The sequence below is a fragment of the Nicotiana tabacum genome, chromosome 10 (genome assembly GCF_000715075.1).
Source record: "Nicotiana tabacum cultivar K326 chromosome 10, ASM71507v2, whole genome shotgun sequence".
In the NCBI taxonomy this organism is placed as follows: domain Eukaryota; kingdom Viridiplantae; phylum Streptophyta; class Magnoliopsida; order Solanales; family Solanaceae; genus Nicotiana; species Nicotiana tabacum.
The window spans coordinates 1,905,644-1,926,002 of NC_134089.1; the positions used below are offsets into that span (position 1 = coordinate 1,905,644).

The 20,359-nt window shown below is 39.9% G+C and overlaps 1 protein-coding gene across 1 annotated transcript; it reads right to left on the reverse strand.

Moving 5' to 3' along the window:
* Positions 1-412: 412 nt before the first annotated feature.
* LOC107773964 (ABC transporter B family member 29, chloroplastic) lies at positions 413-18,950 on the reverse strand. Its single transcript, XM_075222472.1, has 10 exons — positions 18,263-18,950; positions 17,106-17,192; positions 16,902-17,009; positions 16,258-16,524; positions 13,712-13,795; positions 12,607-12,823; positions 12,428-12,513; positions 3,294-3,481; positions 2,594-2,723; positions 413-955 (listed from the first exon to the last, which is right to left on the reverse strand). Exons 1-10 carry the CDS (start codon positions 18,848-18,850, stop codon positions 809-811), a joined length of 1,902 nt encoding a protein of 633 aa, XP_075078573.1. The 5' UTR covers positions 18,851-18,950; the 3' UTR covers positions 413-808.
* Positions 18,951-20,359: the final 1,409 nt, after the last annotated feature.

The window sequence follows — 20,359 nt, forward strand, 5'->3', positions numbered from 1 at the left end:
AAAACATAGCTATAGGAAATAATATAGTAAGTGGTAGCTATAACTAGCTAATAACCACTAAACAATAGTGGTTTGTGAAAATTTCTTTTAGGGATGCTAATTTGAATATAACCAATGTTTGCAAGGTAATCAAAAAATAATCACAACTTAAAAATGCGGCAACTTTCTGAAGATGGTTAGAATAAGTGTTGTTCTTTTGTTGACTCTGCTTTAGGAAGAAATGAACATAAATGGTCTTCGATAATGATTACAATTTACAAGCTACGTTTAGAACTACAGAGTAGCGCCAGTAACTGTTCGGCATGCCATTTACTTAATAATATATGAGAAACGAAACAATGTTTTGTTATATCAAAGCGACAGCTATATTAGCACACAAATAGAAAAGCTAATTGATTTAGAATCTTGGATGATTTTACTAGAAAGCATTTTGATACTTGAAACCGCGGCAGTAGCAAACAAATCCTTTACAAGCAATTTACACATTTGATTTTCTATTGCCTCTATTGCTTTTTCTAACGTCAAAAAAATACAGAGAGCACTTGTACAACTTACAGGCAATTTACACTTTTAGCATGTAAAACAGAAAAAAACTAGAAACAACTAATCATACTTGAAGTGTATCCACTTCAAGTTGAACAACATTGAGCTCGTGTGCCATAAGCAGCTACTTATAGACTACCAAATATATCGCCCTTTGGCTAATTCGTTGTGGTTTATGACGTTCATGAATGTAGCCAAGAAAAGGGGGTTGATGCGAAAATGCATATTCATTTCCAAGAGGCAGACCTTTAGCTTCATACAAACATCATATCGTTAAAGTCATCGATGCCAATGAACCACTTTGACTGTCCAAAAGAGAGGAGCGAGGAACCTCCCGTAAACACCCATCCTCTAAAAGGAAAATTCGTTCAGCCATTAGAACTGTTTCCAAGCGGTGAGCAATCACCAGTACCTGCATGTAAAGATTTAGACAACAATAAGAATTGCCCTAAAGGATAAATGTGCATATGCGAAAGGTATCATCCATTTTTCTTGGCAATAAAATATGTCATCAATTACCAAACTTCAAATCAAAATCATAAGACAATTATATTGCCAACAAAGTCAAATTTGTCAGCATACCATGCACGTTTTCAACAGCAAATTTGCCGCATCCCGTGCACGTTTTCAACAGCAAATTTGCCACATCCCGTGCACGTTTTCAACAGCAAATTTGCCGCATTACGTGCATGTTTTCAACAGCATTCGTGAAGGATGTTTGATCGACAAGAATGAACATGATTCTTTGGCTACATATGATGCATGTCAGATCTAAAAATAGCCACAAACTCAGTTCTTCCATTCAACAAAGAAAAATAAAAGTACACAGGGCAAGGTCCAGAAAGTTCTTCATTAAGAGGTATCCACACAAATCTTACTCTCTGGTACATAAAACAATAATAATAAAATTTCAGACTGTGATAATCAGTAGCTGTGTCACCTGGATCGCATAGTACTATGCAACGCAGGAATTGTTTTTTGTAAAGTAAAAGTCCAGCTGAGACAGATTTAAGAACATCAGCGCCGTACCAGTTCAGGCTCTTGGAAGGGCTCCACATCATTCCTCTAAGTTGAAAGTTCAAATCCTAAGTATGTACAATTTACCCATCCCTCTTGGGATAATAGCACTACTTAAATTTCAGAAATTATAGATCCTGATTTGAAGAGCATAACATAACATATAATAATGTGAAAGTGTTTTCCACTCTGCGCTTATACCAGTTCAACCATATCCTTTGTGGATGTCCATTACCAAAAAGGAATAGAACGGAAAAGAAGTGGTCTTCACCAAAGTTTGGGTGCAAACAAGTTTATGTTGTTTTTCATCGCATCTCAACATGGAAGATGTGAAGACATACTGAGGAAAACACAAATGATATGAGAAATGTTCCAGACATCATGATTTGCTTCTAATCTGGAATTACAAACCTTGCCAGCCTCCGTGATTACGAGGGGCAAGTGGGCAAAGGAAAGGAGAGAACTTCAAATCTTCACAAACATCCCTACTCGGAAGATCGATTGAGCAGACACAATGCTCCTCTGTCTACTTTCCAACCTCTTAGTGATCCCATTCTCGGCGTCAGTTAATCAGTTTAATTTGCTTTACATACACCCGTCATAACAAGTTAACTTTTGTTGAGTTACATAGTGACTCCCATGGACTATGTAAGGACTTCCAAAGAGGTCTACAAAAGTCTTGGGGCACTCAAGTCATAGCCTTATGGTGTTGAGTTGGAAGCTCAGATTCTCCACCACAGAAAAGAGGAATTAAAAGCCATTTACTCCCCTTCCAGATGTAATGCAAGGTTCTATATCTTCTGGACACTGTTAACTATGTCTCATCACTCATCTACTGTGGGGGGAACCCTGCTTTATCAAAACAGGCATTTTGTTTTTTTGTAATTATTTCCAATAGATATGCTTTATCATGGTTAATAGAGAGGACCTGAGTTCTAACTTGTCTTGTAAAATAATGACGAGGGACAGAGGGGAAGTGGAGAAGCCATGGTACTGAACAATAAACAAAACTATAGAAGCTTCTTTTACTTACAGTACGATTTTGCATCAGCCGCTGCAGAGCTTGTCTCACCAATAACTCTGATTTGCTGTCTAATGCCGAAGTAGCTTCATCCAAAATCAGAATAGATGGATTCTGATAAAGTGCCCGAGCAATAGCTATTCTGAGATGAAAACAATAAAAAGGAATGAGAGGAACTTCCCTAATCCAAAGGTCCGCTTTTACAGCTCTATATTTGCAACTGCAAAAAGTCTTTTGGGAACAAGGAGCATCAGATATCATGTTCTATTGCATTCCCTAACGACCTATCCCAGACAATCCTTCAGTACCGATCTAACGAGAGGCTGAATTCAAACACACCCGAGATCCACAAACACTGACCACCAAAAATTGAAGAAAAAAAGAAGCTCTAGTGCCTGAAAAGGTGATCCAAAATGAATTTGGCAAAACATTAATTTGTCGAGAAAAAAACAGCTGTAGAGGAAGACCTAAAGCCAACCTGAGAATCACGGACTTTGATATTAGTTTCTAACATTTTCGAATTGACAGAAAACTTTCTTGCTGTGTGATTCTGTTACTCCCTTCATTTGACTAGTAAGTGATAGTGACTAAGTTCTCAAGAGGGGAAAGTTTTTTCTAAAAATCTAAGGCATACTACTGATTGATTGTGCACGAGTGAGATAGATAAAGAAATTCAGAAAATCAAAATGTATTGCTGGGGAAAGTATCATACCTTTGCTTCTGCCCTCCACTAAAAATTGAGCCCCTAGGTCCAACATTTGTCTCATAGCTAAGAGGAAGTGATTCAATAAATTCATCTGCACCTGCAGTTCTTGCAGCAAGCTTCACTCTCTCCATATCAATACCAGTCATTCTATCCCTATATCCAATATTTTCGGCAACAGTTCCAGAAAATAATGTCTGAGCAAGTTTCAAAACAAAGTAGAAAACAATTTAGCCATGATATCCCTCTTAGTTGACCTGACTAGCATGGACTTGAAGAGTATATGCCCGAAAAGTGTGAAAAGCGAGCAGTTGGTTCAACACGATGCGATTTCTTTGCTAAAACTTTAAAAACAAAAGGTTTACAGTTTCCAATAGAGCATATTAGTTCCGTGTTTAGTCTAATGTCTACTTTTAATAACTAAAATGTTTCAACCAACTTCTGGATAAAGCAAAATCGCCCCTCTTTAAGGACCAGGTATTTTAAACTACATAAATAGTAGTTCAACTTATTTAGGAAGCTTTCATCTTTTACTGTATATGAGCACAAACATGACAGAAATTGAGGGAGTATCACTTCAACTTCTTCTAGATGAGGAGCTTCGCCAAATACGGAAATAAAATAAGTTGAGATGGACCGAAAAGGTAACAAGGTCAATCAGAAGGACAAGCATCATCCTAGAAAAATTGACGCTCCATAGCTAATAAATTAAGCATGTAGCAAATATTTTTAGAAAGGCAGAGAGTAGAACATGATTATTTGCATCATCTAGGAAATATGAATTTGGTAATTGCAATTGCTTCTTACTGAAAAAATGCATGAACGAGCCACACTGCAATTTTTAATAAAATTTCACAGAGAGTGGATAAACTGGCCAAAACATTTTTATTGGAATATATTAACTGCAATTTTTCTCCATACCCACTCATTAGGAAACGAAACCTAATAATGTGTAAACTGGTCATCTGAGTTTTGAGTACTTCACAGACAGACTCTTCATATCTCCGAAGACAACATTAGTTGGCCAGACTAGCATGGAGTTTAGAAGAAGAAAGTGTCTACCATGTAGGAGTTAGAGATTATTACATAGAGCATCTTAGTTCCATGCTGGGATTTTAAAGTCTCCTTTTGAGCAAAGGAATTTTCAACATACACCTTCTACTGTACCGACTTCTAGGTAAAGCAATATTGCCCCTTTCACCTCTGGGTATTTCTCAACTGGCATAAAATTTGAAGCCGGACTGATATACAGTTTAGTTCGACCGATTTTGGTGAGCTTTTACCTTTGACAGTATATGAGCACGACTATGACATTTTCAAATCTTAATTTAATTATTTAATAATAATAATAATAACAATAGCATAATTTACTTAATAGAAAAACTTGAAGAGAATAAATTCATTTTAATTACCAACTGGACTAGCCACTCAATCAACCCTACAACTTCCGGTCGTGTATAATTACCAGATACATTACACAACAAACAAGGCAAGAATTTAAGAGACTTATTTCTTAATATATCCGCTTGCTTTTATGGAAAATCATCCCCAGATCATGTACAAGCAGCCGATGAAAATCATATCCCAACACTTGGAAGCTGGAGTATGATCCGAATACCAACTTTCATGTATCTCTCTCCGTATACATTTAATTTCTTCTCAATAGACCTCTGCCTATCCTCCTCATTTTGACCTACAAGCACTAAAGCTTTAAATAACAAAAGATCGCCCACTTTTCAATTTGACCCCATTACATGTATGTGAGAAAAAAGGGAGAGAATTGGGAAGATGCGTGAAGACAATTGCCTTAGGCCTAAAAACTTTTTCAGGCACACTTCACAAAGTGCATTGCAGATTTAACCAGCGTTGGACTTTAGTATTTTCACTATTATACATTTACATATCCAAGTATCTAACAATTTAAGAAAATTTCAACTTTCCGTAATTTGACCTCCAAGAAAGAGATTGAAGCCATATAATTAGGAAACATAGGTAATCCTAGGCAATTGTAGAGAACCTGAAAGCACTTTGTAAGACAGCTCCTTGAGCTATGTTTTTTTTTGATAAGGTAAAATTGTATTAATCAAAAGGGAGAGAACTCTCGTGTACACAAAGTATACCAAAGACGTAGAGAATTTACATCAGAACATGATTCTCTACAAAAGACGTCCAATCTTCTAAGGGGCTAAGTGAGTGCACCAAAAAGCGATCAAAGATAAAAGGCTATTCTTAAGATGTGAAAAAGGAGACTCAATCTCCTCAAAAGCTCTCCTATTTCTCTCCCCCCATACTACCCACATGAGAGCTAACGGAGCGAATTTCCACGCCTTTTGCTTTCTTCTTCTACGGAAACCGCCCCAGCTATATAACATTTCCTTTACAGTGCTTGGCATCACCCATTGAACACCAAAGAGATTCAGGATTGCCCTCCACAAAGCTGAGGACACAGGGCAATGCAACATAAGGTGATCAACTTCTTCTCCTGAGCTTTTACACATGTAGCACCAACTAACAAGTGTAATTCCCCTCTTTCGGAGATTTTCAGCAGTCAAAATCACTCCCCTTGCAGCTAGCCATGCAAAAAAGCACACCTTTGTGGGCGCCCTAGGAATCCAGATCGAGGAGTATGGAAAAGTGGTCTCCTCTCTCACCAACATACTCTGGTAAAATGACTTTACGGTGAACAAACCATCGCCACGCAAGCCCCATCTCCAAGAGTCGCAGGATGGCTGAAGCATGTCTTGCCCGTATAGCAGTGCCAACAAAACTTGAAGCTCTGCAATCTCCCAATCTTGCATGTTCCTCCTGAATGAGAGGTCCCATACTACCCCTCCTTCATGCTCCTTGCGAATCTGTTGGACCATCAGTTCCTTCTGGTTTGAAACTCTGAAGACGTGGGGAAGGAGACCCTCAAAGGATCCTCTCCACACCACCTATGATTCCAAAAGCTGATTCTCCTTCCATCCCCCACCCTGTAAGTGATGTTGCCACTGAATGCTTCCCAATTCTTCATGATACTCCTCCACATGCCACACCCGAAAGGTGTTGTGATCGCCTTGGTCCTCCAACCCCCTCCCGTTGAATCATACTTTTCTACTAAGACCTCCCTCCATAGAGCATGCTCTTCTACCCCGAATCTCCACAGCCACTTTCCCATTAAAGCTCTGTTAAATACCCTTAGATCTTTCACTCCAAGTCCACCCCACTTCTTTGGGGAAGTGACTGTTTGCCAATTAACTAGATGAATCTTTCTAGTTCCATCCGCCGCATCCCATAGAAAGTTCCTTTGAAGTCGCTCCAATTTTTCTGTGATGCTCACCGGTGCTTGCAACAGGGATAAGTAATAGGTTGGCATACTCGATAAAGTGCTTTTGATAAGCACTTCCTTACCTCCTTTTGACAAATACCGTTTCTGCCACCCTGCTAATCTTTTTTCAACCCGCTCGATCACTGGATTTCAAACCGTAGTATCCTTATATGAAGCGCCCAAAGGGAGGCCTAGGTAAGTAGTGGGAAGGGAGCCCACCTTGCATCTGAGAACACCAGACAAGGCATCAAAATTAGTAACCTCACCTACCGGGAAAATCTCACACTTGCCGATGTTGATTTTGAATCCTGATACTAACTGGAACCACTGCAGGACCTGCTTCAGGTAGGTCAACTGATCCATATCGGCATCACAGAAAACCAGTGTGTCATCCGCAAAAAGCAAATGTGAGACTCTTCGGGCACTGAGCACCCCAATCGGAGCTGAGAATCCTCTCAAGAAGCCTCCGCCCGCAGCACGATCCATCATTTTGCTCAGAGCATCCATCACTAGAATGAATAACATGGGGGATAAGGGGTCACCTTGCCTGAGACCCCTGGAGCTGCCAAAGAAACCACACGGGCTACCATTAACCAGGACAGAGAATCTGACTGAGGAAATGCAAAACTTTATCCATCCCCTCCATCTTTCCCCAAACCCCATCCGCATCATAATGAAGTCCAGGAACTCCCAATTGACATGGTCGAAAGCCTTCTCAAGATCTAACTTGCATAGTAAGCCGGGTTCTCTATTTTTCCTTCTGGAGTCTACAAGTTCATTTGCCACCAAGGCAGCATCCAGGATCTGCCTACCTTCCACAAACGCATTCTGGGAGGACGAAACAGTCATGTCAAGAACCTTCTTAAGTCTGTTGGAAAGCACTTTAGAAATAATCTTGTAAATGCTCCCCACGAGACTAATAGGCATGTAGTCTCTGATACAAGATGCACCTTCTTTCTTAGGCACAATAGTAATAAAGGAAGCATTGATACTTCTCTCGAAAACACCATTCGCATGGAAGTATTCAATGGCTTCCATCAACTCTCCCTTGATGGTGTCCCAAAAGAGCTGAAAGAAAGCCAATGAGAAACCATCAGGCCCGGGGGCCTTATCACCAGCACAAGACGACACAGCCTCGTGCACCTCCTTCTCCTCGAAAACCCTTTCTAGCCACTCGTTGTCTCCCTCCCCTATATGGTTGAACTCTATTCCCCCCAAAGTCGGCCTCCAACTAACTTCTTCTTTATATAAGTTCTCATAAAACCCCACTATCGCCCCTTTTACTTCCTCCTCTCCCTCAATCCTCACCCCATCCACAACTAAGGACTCTATGAAGTTTCTCCTTCGATTTGTGACCGCCACCCTATGAAAAAATTTGGTATTCGAATCCCCCTCCTTTAGCCAGAGCGCCCTCGATTTTTGCCGCCAACTAGTCTCCTGAGCTATTGCTAACTCGACTATTTCCCTCTTAACCTCCCCCAATCTCTCTTTCTCAGATTCGTCTAACTCCCCCGCCCCTTCCCCTCTTTCTAAATCCCCCAATTCATGCATAAGCTCCCTCATTTTAACCTCTACCCTCCCAAAAACCTCCTTATTCCACCTAATAATATTTCCCTTGAGCAATTTGAGTTTCTTCGAAAGCCGGTATGAAGGTGTCCCTGATACCCCATAGCTTGTCCACCATTCTTTCACCTTGTCACCGAATCCTGGCACCTTCAACCACATGTTTTCAAATCGGAAGGGAGCACGCACCCCCCTCCCTCTGCATCCATCTAGCAAAATAGGCAAATGATCTGAAGTCAACCTAGGTAAAGGAATCTGCAGCGCATTCGGTACCAGCTCATCCCATGAGGGAGATGTCAGGAATCTATCAATTCTAGACCTTGAGTTGGACTCCTCCGCCCTGGCCCAAGTAAACCTTTCCCCTGACAGAGGAAGGTCAATGAGAAGGTGATCATTGATGAAGTCAGAAAACTCCTCCATGGCCCTCGAAAACACACTACACCCTAATCTCTCCTCCGGGAATCTAATAGTGTTAAAGTCTCCCCCTAGAACCCATGGAATGTCCCATTCCCCCATAATATTGGCCAGTTCCCTCCAGAAAGACACCTTGGACCCTTCCCCTACCGGCCCATACACTCCCCCAAATCCCCACTCCACCCCACTCACTCTATCTTTGACGAGGGCTGCCAAAGAGAAAACTCCCTTCCTAATCTCCTTTACCTCCAAGCTTCTATCATCCCACATAAGTAGGATGTCCCCCGCACTTCCCGTTGCTGGGACCCAGTCATATTTCACCCAACTACCTCCCCAGACACTTCTCACGATCGCATCCGACAAAACTTACATTTTGGTCTCCTGAAAACAAACTAGGTTGGCACCCCACTCCCTAACTCCCACTTTGATGATGGCCCTTTTGTTTGGGTCATTCATCCCCCTTACATTCCATGAAAGGATCTTAACTTCCATAAGCGACAATAGCCCCCATTTCCCTACCTCCCCTAGCCGAGGTCCCTTTCTCTTTGTCACACACTCGCCCCCTTCTCTGATACACCACTACATCCCCTAAGTTATTTTGCTTAACACCTTTACCCAACTCCCTCCCTGCACCATCGTGAAGAGATTGTTGCTCAATCTCCCTCAACAGTTCTAACACCCTATCTTACTTCCCTGCAACAGATACACCTAGAAACTTCCCAAAGTTTAAGAGTTTGTCCTCCATCCAAAAAGACATATCCCCTCCTCCGGTCCTTGACGAAATTGGGCAGGCTTCTTCTGTATGTGCCCTTTCCTTGCTACTACCAGAGGAATACAAGACCATAGCATTGCTAACACTAGGAGTTTTAACCTTCGAAGGGGTCTCACCATTTCCTTGGGGGTCAACAATCTCTGAAAATAACACCCCGCTGCTAAAGGAATATCCAGAACCATCAGTAGGGTAGCATGGCGGAAGAGCGCATGGAACCCTTGGTGGCATATTAACTGAAGATACTGGTCCGACACTAACATCAATTGGAACATGCTCACCAATCTCCCCAGAAAAAGAAGAAACTTTGAGTGTGTCCTCAGCACAACTAAGCCCAGGAGCAGTTGAGTGGTTGATGGAACCAGGCCCAACAGAGGTGGGGGGCCGTGGATTAACAGCACCATCCTTTGCCGGTTCTGCCCCTGCAACGGCGGCCATCGTAGAGGGGCACATGTCACTAGAGCTTGGTGAAGGAGTGTCACTGTGTGAAGCACCATGGCCAGAGGAAGGAGGAACCACTGTTCCCATATGCTTAGAAGCCTTATCATGCGCAGCTTGAAGTAAACTGGACCCCTTTGGATCAATTCTAATGGAATTGGGGAAAGTTGCTGGGCCCATGTGAGGAGGCCCAGGCCTATACTTGCTGACAACATGCCCGGCCCTATGATAAGTAGGAGAGGACCGTCCCATTTTGCCTTTCCAGCCCGCATCACTTGCCCATTCACGTCTTCTCCTGTTATAATTTTGTCTTCGTCCCCCAATTTCAAACCTCCCGTCTCTTCTCGATCTAACGTCTGATTTCGGCTTAATCCAGTGAACCGGTGAACCCTCCCCGCCCCTCAGAGACTGATTTCCCTTCCCTTTTCTTCCGTCGCTATCACAGGCATAAAGATAGGGCGAAATTCAGGGCTCTGCCAAACCATGTAACTCAAGTAGCCAGGGATTCTGCCCCCTTTACTCACCACAATCCTCACTCGCGAGAGATCGTGTAAACTGCAAGTAACATCAATAAAACCCCCACAGATTTCCCCTATCTTCTTGAATAGGTCAAGACACCAAATGCACCGGGAGACCCACCATGTTGACCACCAAAGTTTCGCCAGTGAAGCGAGGGTCAAGACACCCATCATGCTCCACCCATTTGTCTAGATTTAAAAAGTTCCCATCGAACCACCTGTTTCCTCTGACAAGAATTTCCGAAGCTTGAGACTTGTCAACAAAACGAAAGAGATATTGAGTGTCCCCCAATTGCGATATTTTCAGCCCATCCTTGACATTCCATGCCTCTGCTGCCCAGTTTCTAACAGCCTCCGGAGAACCAACCCATTTGGAGAAAGACCCAATGAGACTAGATTCCAAGAAACCCTTGCGCCTGAGAGTGTGCTCCTCGGACAGCGTGAAGTGCGGTTCCTGTCCTACGTCGAGCTTTCGATGGCATCTTCCCCCAAGTTATAGGGCTGGCCAAGAGACAGCTTTGATAAAAGACATGTTTTTCAGTTTTCTGGATTCTAAAGAGAAAAAGGAGCTTCTCTCTGTACAATCCATCATATTCTAAATGCGGCTGTCCCGGAAAAACTGGCCGGAAAAAACCTCAATAGTTGGGATAACAGTATTCACAGTGGGTGAAAACAGTATATAGGAAGGGAGTAAGGTTTTCTCGTACTGAACAAAGGAAACAAAACGTCAGAATCTGGGGTTTAAAGGCCGGAAAAAGAAAAAGTCGTCGGAATTTGGTGAAACTTGTACCGGATGGCTCGGAAGTGCCTCGAGAAGAGGCTGTTTGAAGAAAGTTTTTTTGAAATGTCGCCGGAAAGGGCCACACGCGCCGGCGCGTGGCAGGAACTCGCCGGAAAGTCAGGCGAGTTGGCGGCGCGTGAGGGCGCGTGAGAGCTCGGTTGCCGGGGGAATTTACTGGGGTTTGGTCGTGGGGAGCTTGGCTCTTGATGGGTGTGGTGGAATTTTAGGAATAAGAAGAGATGGAAGAGGCTCGGCCATAGAAAGCACTGTTCAGGCATGCATTAGCAGACCTAGGGTTCAGGCACTGTTCAGGCATGCACTTTTCAGAGAGACATTCACGATTTTAGGAAAAGTTCATCCCAGATCACAAGAACTTTTAGATTCTTCAGAGTTTCAAAGAATATTTGCATTCCATATCTCCATCACAGCTCCTTGAGCTATGTTCTAGTTGGCTAATAAGTAGCTGCTCCTCAAATCACACTGAAGCACACAGAAGGCAAGAACCAAAGGGAAAACAAGGGGGGTGGAGGCAACTTGGACTTCACATCAATCGAGAAGCACTCTTCTAACATATACTCCCTTCGCTAAGAAAGTTTTCTAAACTTAACGCGACAACTTTTCTTAATGTCTCGGGGAACAAAGAAGAAATTATGAAATAAATGTTAGAGAAAAATCAAAGACTATAGCTAACTAGAGGAAAGAGTCCCCTCATTTGAAAACTATGCAGTATATAATTCAAATTTAGGTTAACAAGCCATGGAAAATTGTTTCTTTAGAGAATCTTTAGATGACTTGTCTAAAAGTCCTCTCCTTTGACTAGATTCTTGCAGTGTAAAAACCTCATTTTTAGCAACAATCTGATCATTGAACCTCTATCGGCTCTAAAAAAGTATTCGAGTCCCCAATTATTGCCCTTCACGCCGAGGATAGCAATCAACTGCTTTACCCCAGTACTGCCAGGTGATTCTGGTGAAAACCCCTGTAGCTAGTTCTCCACAAATATGGCAGCTTTTTATTTTATAGAGCATGAAACTTTTAAGTTGAAAGGCTTGAATTAAGGAATGAAACAGGAGAATCGTGCTAAGAAGTAGGTTTTTAAACTAGTAACCGCCAATGAATTCCCACTCCCAACCCCCAAATCCACCATATATAATTGCACATTAACAAAAGAAAATGGAAAAAACTTAACACGGCTACTCCATCTTCCATTCGACAGTGAAATGCATAAGCATCAAATATCTTGAACACTACAGCAACTTACCATAAATAAAGGATTAGCAATATGTGGAAATAATTAAGGCAAAAGAATTCAACATATCATGGTTCTGAAGAGGGGAAGAGGCTTGGACTTACTGTATCTTGACAGACCAGACCAACATGTCTCCTCAAACTCTCCAACCGTATGCCTCTAATATCCAAACCATCAATCAGAACAGAACCTGTCAGTGAGTAACTAAACTTTGTCATGCGACAACAAAAGATAACTTTCATATTCATCGTTGATGACCACTTGCAATGACAAAACTGCTAACCTTGTAAAGGATCATATAGGCGAAGCAGGAGTTTTACAAGAGTCGTTTTTCCTCCTCCTGATGGTCCACACAGGGCAACGATTTCTCCAGATTTAATATGCAAGTCCAAGTTTTTCAATACAAGAGGTCCATTGTCTTCATATCGAAAAGAGACATTAAAGTATTTTACTTCTCCAGCAGCACAATCTAAGTCAACAGCATTTGGGTTCACAATTTCCTGTACAATTATACACAGTAGATATTCAGGCACACCTTAATAGTCTGATTCTGAATTTCTAATTGAAAGTTACAATACCAACACTCATTGCAGTGATGTTTAACATAGAAGCAACCTATATTAAAGGAATTTCGAAATTTTATGTTAGGATTGATGGTACTATTTACTGTTCGGTTGCATTCTTTCGTTTTAGTTAGTTTTCCTGATACCTTGTCGTTGTTTCCACCTGTCGCCACTAATTCTTTTCATCTTGTCTTTAGACAAGGGTTTATAGGAAACAACCTCTGCCCTCCAGGATAGGGGTAAGGTCTACGTACACTTGTGGGAACGAACTCACTGGGCTTGTTGTTGTAGAAATTTTATGTTAGCCAAGATCAATCAATCTTGGGTTACTAATTGGTGGAATACTGGGTAAATATTTTTGAATAATATTCAAGAACTGCTTCCAATTTCCAAAAAATAAATTCCCATTGATACAATGTAGAAGGTGAAAGAAGCAAAGTGTAAACAGACCACCTAATAGGACGGAGCTTTCTAAATTCTAAGAAGAAATATGAAAAATAGATAGAACTGAAATTGGTGGCCATGGGAGGGCAATCTTTTTTTGATATGAGTAGAAGATGATAATTATCTATCTTGCAATAACCACATTAATGGTAGCAGTTGTAAGTATTCAACTCTTAAATCTGACAGCGTCTATATTTTGGTTTCAGGTAGGCTGGAAGGATAAATTATTTTGAACGGTAACTTACGCAGGAGCCTAATTCTACTTCTGCTGATCTCCATCCTACATGCCATTACCAAAGTCATAACTAGCATTGGACCATCATATTTAAGGAAAAAGAATCACGAGTATAAACATTTCCTTAGAAATCAAAAAGTATTTACCTCAGGTTCAAAGCTTGTCAAACCAAATAAGCGCTGAATTGCTGGCTCTCCTTGTTTTAATTCGTTGTATGCTTTCCCTGCATCCTGCACAACTCTTTGATTCAGATTGATAGCTAAGACTGCTCCACATGCTGAGCCATAATAAGAAATCGCAGCAGTATGGGAGAAGTCTAGCAGAACAAGAAGTAGAAACAACAACAGACAGCCAAAGAGAGGAAAGAGAAACATAAAAGTAAAGTCACTTCCAATTTAAATAGAGAGAGAAGTTAATCAAATTTATGAAGTTTCAGGCTCGAAAGAAGCTTCTTCTCTTGAGGAAAGTTTTGAGTGATTCACAGTATTATTCAAAGCTTCCTATAGACGCCTTCTGATGTGACAATGACCTCCTGACTAAGTTCTGTTCTACTTCATTCAGTTCAGGTACCTGGATAATTTGGTACTTATATCTGCAATTTATAAGGTAACATTATCTCGTGGTTGATGTTACTTGAAGGTTGTGCTGCTCTATTCTTATCCTAATGCCCAAAAACCGAACGAAGCTATTGTACGCAGTCCTAGACTCTCAAGTAAATCTCCGTATATTTATTCTATAAGAACATCGGACAGTTCTAATTACTTGGTCCTTGCTTCCTTTATCTTTTAGCAACTTTCTACTTTGATCTCATCTCGAGCTCCTTAAAGTTTCTCCTTTTGATACAAACATTCTAACTCTTCAAGTGCACAGCATTTTACTAGGAAAAAGAAAACTGTGGCTAGTATATTTTCATTTTTCATTCGTTAGCATTTTTCATATTTGTAGCCTTGTAAAGAATGTGAGAAAGAAGAGATATTGAGAAAGAATTGCTTTTCATTCCCTCAATCATGTTGGGTTGAAATAGTGCCTTCCAGTAATCTAAAAGGGGTAAGTATGTGATTCCAACACCTAACTACATAATCACATGAATTCTCAACATTACCACATTTATAAGGTATGGGTTCTTGCATCTTTACAATTTCCTAATAGTGACATTCTTTTTTCTTGATAAAGGTAGAGCCCGTCCAGCTTGTACGAGCATCAACTTTTCTTCTAGGTACCTTCTACCTCCTAACAGTACAGGCACCGAGTAACTAAGCCCACCAAGGCTTAATCGGATCGGAAAAAATCACACTGTTTTCCTTTCCAAAAAAAAAAATCACAAAGTGTTTTTTGTCTCTTCTGGGATTTGAACTTTAGTCTCCAAGATTTGCACCCACTTTCTAATATTGACATTCTTAACGTTCGTCCTCAAGTTGGAGAGCACATCCTGTATGCTCCTAACTTGCAGATATACTCAATTATGAATACACAGTGATTTTGTAAGAATATCTAATAATTGATCATTTGAGCTGACTAAATTTGTCGCAACACATTCCGATTCAATCTTTTGGAGGTATTCTCCGCACTTAGCAATGCAGGAAAAGAGTCCCCCACGTGAGAACACACTCAAAACAGCAGGCATAAAAGAGAGCATACAGTGATTTGCCGTTACTTTTGAGTTTTGACAGAAGCAAAATATCAGTAGCATGCTTTATATATTTTTATAATAAATAATTTATCAGAAAAGCATTCAGCGGATGCAATCCATATACAACTATACATTAAGCCACTTACTCATCTCCTTGCAAATACCCCCTTTTGACATCATACAAGATCCTATATATGATTTGGAAGGAAAACAAGAATATCATGATAACACAAATTCCTTTCCTTGTATTGAGCTCCCCTCTAGAGCCTTTACCACATTCCAACCTCAGAAACTCTGTCATTGGTTACATCTGTTCATTATTGGGGTGCCTTATTTCTTTTTTAATTAATTCATGGATTTACCAGCTTCAAAGCCTTTTTGAGCAAGCTAGAGTTTCATGATTACTTAGCCGTAGTCTTAGTTGATATAGGAAATTCAGCCTGCACCCTACCACAAGTACTAATACTTCAGTCTAATTGGAGAAAATTAAAGATTAGATCTCTACGAATTTTATGAACTCTTGAAGCTTTGTTAGATGTTTGAACTTATCATTTGATACTAGAAAACATGACAGAAACAATTCTTAACCCAAAAGCGATGAGATATGAAATAAAAGGGTGTCCTAAAGAGAAATAAATGTTGGTTAATGCCCAATAAAACATATAAGTAAATAAATATCACAAAGCGTTTAGCAGGAGTACCCCATCCAGCAGCATTTGTCCCATATCTGCAAAGAGCCAACCACAATCTATGGCTCCAAAGCTTTACACATAACAGGTCAAATGGTTGGAGGTAGACTCTGGCAGAAGAGAAGAGCAAAGGTGACAGCAAAGCAGCAAATAAGTCAAACTAGTGCAGACAGAAACTGCTTGTTGAAAATTTTGAACATGCTGCATCTAATTCATCTTATTCCAAAGATAGGAGGCAATTCAAGATAGAAGTGTGCTATATACATGGGATGAAGGTAATATAACCTTATTCATCTTATTCCAAAGATAGGAGGCAATTCAAAATCGATTGAAAATACAGAAACATAATCCTTCCGATAAATGAAGCCATTACCTGGATTGGGGAGATCAACAGAACTAGGGATGTTACAAAAGAAACCATGGCAGAGCAATCAAAAGAACTTTTTGATACTACCAGCGTGCCAGCGCAAAATGTGAATAAGACGCCAAAATATATTGCTTGTACCAACTGAGGAATAAATGCCTTCAACTTCTTCTTTCCCATAGTCGCGGATAGATCAGCAAAAGCAAGTGACTGGAACCTTTTGCTTTCACAGGACTCTGCATTGTTTGCCTTCACAAAAAGAATTGATGGAAGGATCTGTAATAAAGAGCAATTTGGCTTCAATTGGCATAGAAAGCTTGATTCATTGAATATAAGGAAGAGAGTACATAGAACATAAGAAGCTCGAAAAGAGGGGAGAAGGTGGAAGAAGTTTTCTCCATGTGTTGGAATGCCCGTGAGCATATATGTACATTTTGGAAAACCAAAGAGGTATACCAAACCAATACACACTTATGAAAACTAAGAAGCAACTGTGCTTGACGAATAATCGTATTGGAATGAGATGGCCCCTCAATAACGCAGAATGATATAGAGAATTCATATGGATAAACCCAACTAGTTTTGAATTGAAGCTAGTTGATAGATTCATTGATATGCTTAAGGAAAAGGAAATCCAAACCAAAAACACTTACCTCATTCAGATAGGAAGAGAGAGAAGCAGCAGCAAGTTGTGCCTTGTTTGATACGTCACGAAGTTTTTCGCCCAAGTAACCAATCACAAAACCCATCAATGGAATCACCTTAAATGACACCCATCAAAATTCAATATAAACTCATCCAACATTCATAAATAATTCATAAATATAGAAGACAAGAACTAATGCATCTTTTGTCACCAAGGCAGAAAGTAATGATAGAACAGGGCTGATGACCAACATCTGAATTGCCATTGCTGATAACTGAAGACTACTTGGAACAATCGTCTGTAAATCACAAAGCACATGATTTAGAAAGAGAAGGGAAGGGGTTTACTGAATACATAAAAGTACAAGTGTCCTTTCTCTAACAGCTTAAACTTTTCATGAATAATTGTTCGATATGGTACTAATAGGACTCACAAGTTTTGAGTCCAATGAACACTTTTCAACAAAATTATTTCTCTGTGCTTAGTCCAGGAAAAGGAATCACACCACAAGTAAAGGACATCTTGCAAACATAAAATAAACATCCGAGTTCAAATCTTATGGCCACTAGGGCCGAAGCTAGGTTCAAGCAAGGGGTTCAGTTGAATCCCTTCCTCCGGAAAATTATACTATTAAAATAGGGAAAAACAAATTTCTTTAGTTATATATAAATTGTTGATTCCTTTTGACATAAGTGAAGATTCTAGTCTAGTGTAGTACTAAAGGGTTCAATGTTTAGGTCACATGTTCAAATCCTATGTATGACATTCCACCCATCAAAACAAATATTTCACATACTTGATCCAAGATAGTTAAATCGTAATAGAGTAGTTACAAGCACAACAAATAAGTAAAAGTGTCCCCTTCTAACCAATTAAACTTTTAGATAACGTGGTTCACACACAGTTCAAAAGCATAAAATATAAAGAACCGGATGCTCCCAGGGCTTTGGTAGTTGGGGGTACCAAAGTATCATTATCTTAATGCAGTTCACACAGTTCAACATTATAAAATATACAGAACCGGATGCTCCCATGGCTTTTGGTAGTTAGTTGGGAGTACCATAGAGGCGGATTCAAAATTTGAACTTTCTGGGTTCGAGTTTGAAATCTATTATTTATTTACCGAAGTCACATATAACAGAGTCACATCCATCATTTAAGCTCTACGGGTTCAACCTTTCAGGTTTTTCTCGTTGAACCTATTATATTTTTGAAGTTATGGGTTTATATCTATTATTTATTCAATTTTAATGAAATGTTATACACACACCCCACTACATGTGCAGGGTATAAACCAAAGCTACTGGGACGTGAACCTCTAATATATACACTATACTGGGACGTGAAGCATCAATGTTCTCAACTCACATTCAAGAGAGAATAAACAGTATCAGCAACATCAGAAGCCTCAGCAGTAATCCTATAGGCAACATCTCCAGCAGCAATCCCACTTCCTCCTTCAAAAAACCCTAAATCTCTCCCCAAAACCTTACGGAAAACAGAAACTCTAATCTTATACACACAATTCAACGCCGCTTCCCAAAGAAACACTTGCTGCAGATAATTACTGACGAGTCGAACGACAAATAAAACGCCTAAAACAAAAAACTCCTCTCTCAGCCTCACAACATCTAAGGGATTCATGAGAGACGAGAATTTTCCAATCTTGGGAACGATTTTGGAGAGAGAGTAAACGGAAATTGCACTACATATCCATCCGCAGAGGATCGGTTGCCATTCTGATTGGAGATAGGGTTTAAGAGGAGCTAAAGAGGTGAACTTGCCGGAGTTCGCAGGGGCGCGTGGCAATGATGATTTGATTGATAAAGCGGGGGTGGAAATGGGGAAATTGAAGATGTTAATTGGTTTGGTGGATTGGTAGGGGACGGTGAGTTTGTGGTGGCGAATCGGCGGCCAATTGCCGTAATACGGCGGTTTCAAGTGAATTAGGGACATTTCCTTTTGCCGGTGGAATTTTCAAATGGAAATTTCACCGAAGGTGATTCGCGCGCTTGCGTGGCAGTTGCTCCCCTTATTATCCATACTAGTATTAGTCAAATTGATACAAATAGCGTGGCATAGCCATTTTTTAATGTGATATTTATTTTTTATCCGGTATTTCTTATGCTAAGCAAAAGTAGTCACTACTTTATTAAAATTAATATGAAAAGATGGTATTACCCTTTCTTCTATTTCTTTTCTTTTCCAAACCCTTTATCAAAATTTCAAAACTCTTTTTCCCGATCAAAATTTCCCAAACTCCTCTTGTTATTTCTCTTCCCCGTGCAGTAAGTTCTTCCAAAACTTCATCCCAATTAACAATCAATTCCTAAACCCAAAGACATACCACTTCCTCGACGTTGCAGACCACTTCTCCAGCGACTTCGAATTTTTGTTGTGAGATTTGCCTGCTTATTTCGATAATTCAGCCAGGCTTTTCTTCTCATAATCGAAATTAAGATTTGTAGTTCCAAGCTTCTCGACGTTTTTCATGAATCGAATTGTATTTTTTTTATTTTGCTTTTACACTTTTTGTATTTTATATTGTGTTTTAATGTATTCTAGTTCTGTTATTTGTTAAGCTTTTGTAGATGGGTAATGGGATCACTTTTTTGAAGTACTTGTGTTAATAATTTCTTTTGGTGTTATTGGTATGGGAGCTGGTTTCAATGATAAAAGGATAAAAGAATTACAGAAAGTTAATTCAACTGGTATTATGCTACTACTGGAATGTCAACACTCGTCGCGACGACATTAATTGTGTATACTTAAGATGTTTTTGGTTGATATTTGATTTTGGAATTCCTGTTATCCTTATGCTTTTCTCTGTTTTGGAAATCAACTTTCGTTTATAGTAGAAATAGTTATAAAACTTCATTAGATAGTAATTCAAAATATTAGTCACAAGTTGGTGTTGGTTCAGTTTTAATTCCAAACTAGATATGTAGGAAGCATATTATTTGAAGCCTAGTGCTAATGAAGTGGAATCTTATCCAAATGATAGTAAGATAACATTTTCATATTGAGACAATGTTGGGTATTTCTTTGCCAGTGAGTCATGGTTCGCATGTAGGATGGAGTAATGTATATGGCATCGTAACAAGTCCCATCATGTTCTTCAGTTTTTTATCATTGTTCATCTTCATAACTTTTTCCTTAATTTCACAATATTTTGCTGAATCTTTCTAAAGCTTGTAAATGTGCAGTTGATTAAACAATCCGTGTGTCAAGGAAGTTGCTAAAGGTAAATTTGTATGCTAACTGTGTTTAGGAAAGAGTCCTAATGTTCACCTTCTATTTCCTTCTTTGTAGTGTGCTAATGGAAAGAGATCGTTTTTTCGAGTTTGATGATTGGCGTAATTTGATGAGCTATTGGAAAAGAGATTTTCAGTATAAGGAAACAATTAAAAGTTTCTTGTCGAACACGCAATGGAAGAAGTTGAGAGATGGTATTTTCGAAAACTT

Excerpts from the sequence above, each read along its gene's own strand:
- LOC107773964 (XM_075222472.1), bottom strand. The coding sequence starts at position 18,850 with ATGTCCCTAATTCACTTGAAACCGCCGTATTACGGCAATTGGCCGCCG. Across the intron at positions 12,514-12,606 it reads CCTATATGATCCTTTACAAG|GTTCTGTTCTGATTGATGGT; the intron begins GTTAGCAGTTTT and ends ACTCACTGACAG. Across the intron at positions 956-2,593 it reads GGCTGATGCAAAATCGTACT|GTACTGGTGATTGCTCACCG; the intron begins GTAAGTAAAAGA and ends CTTTACATGCAG.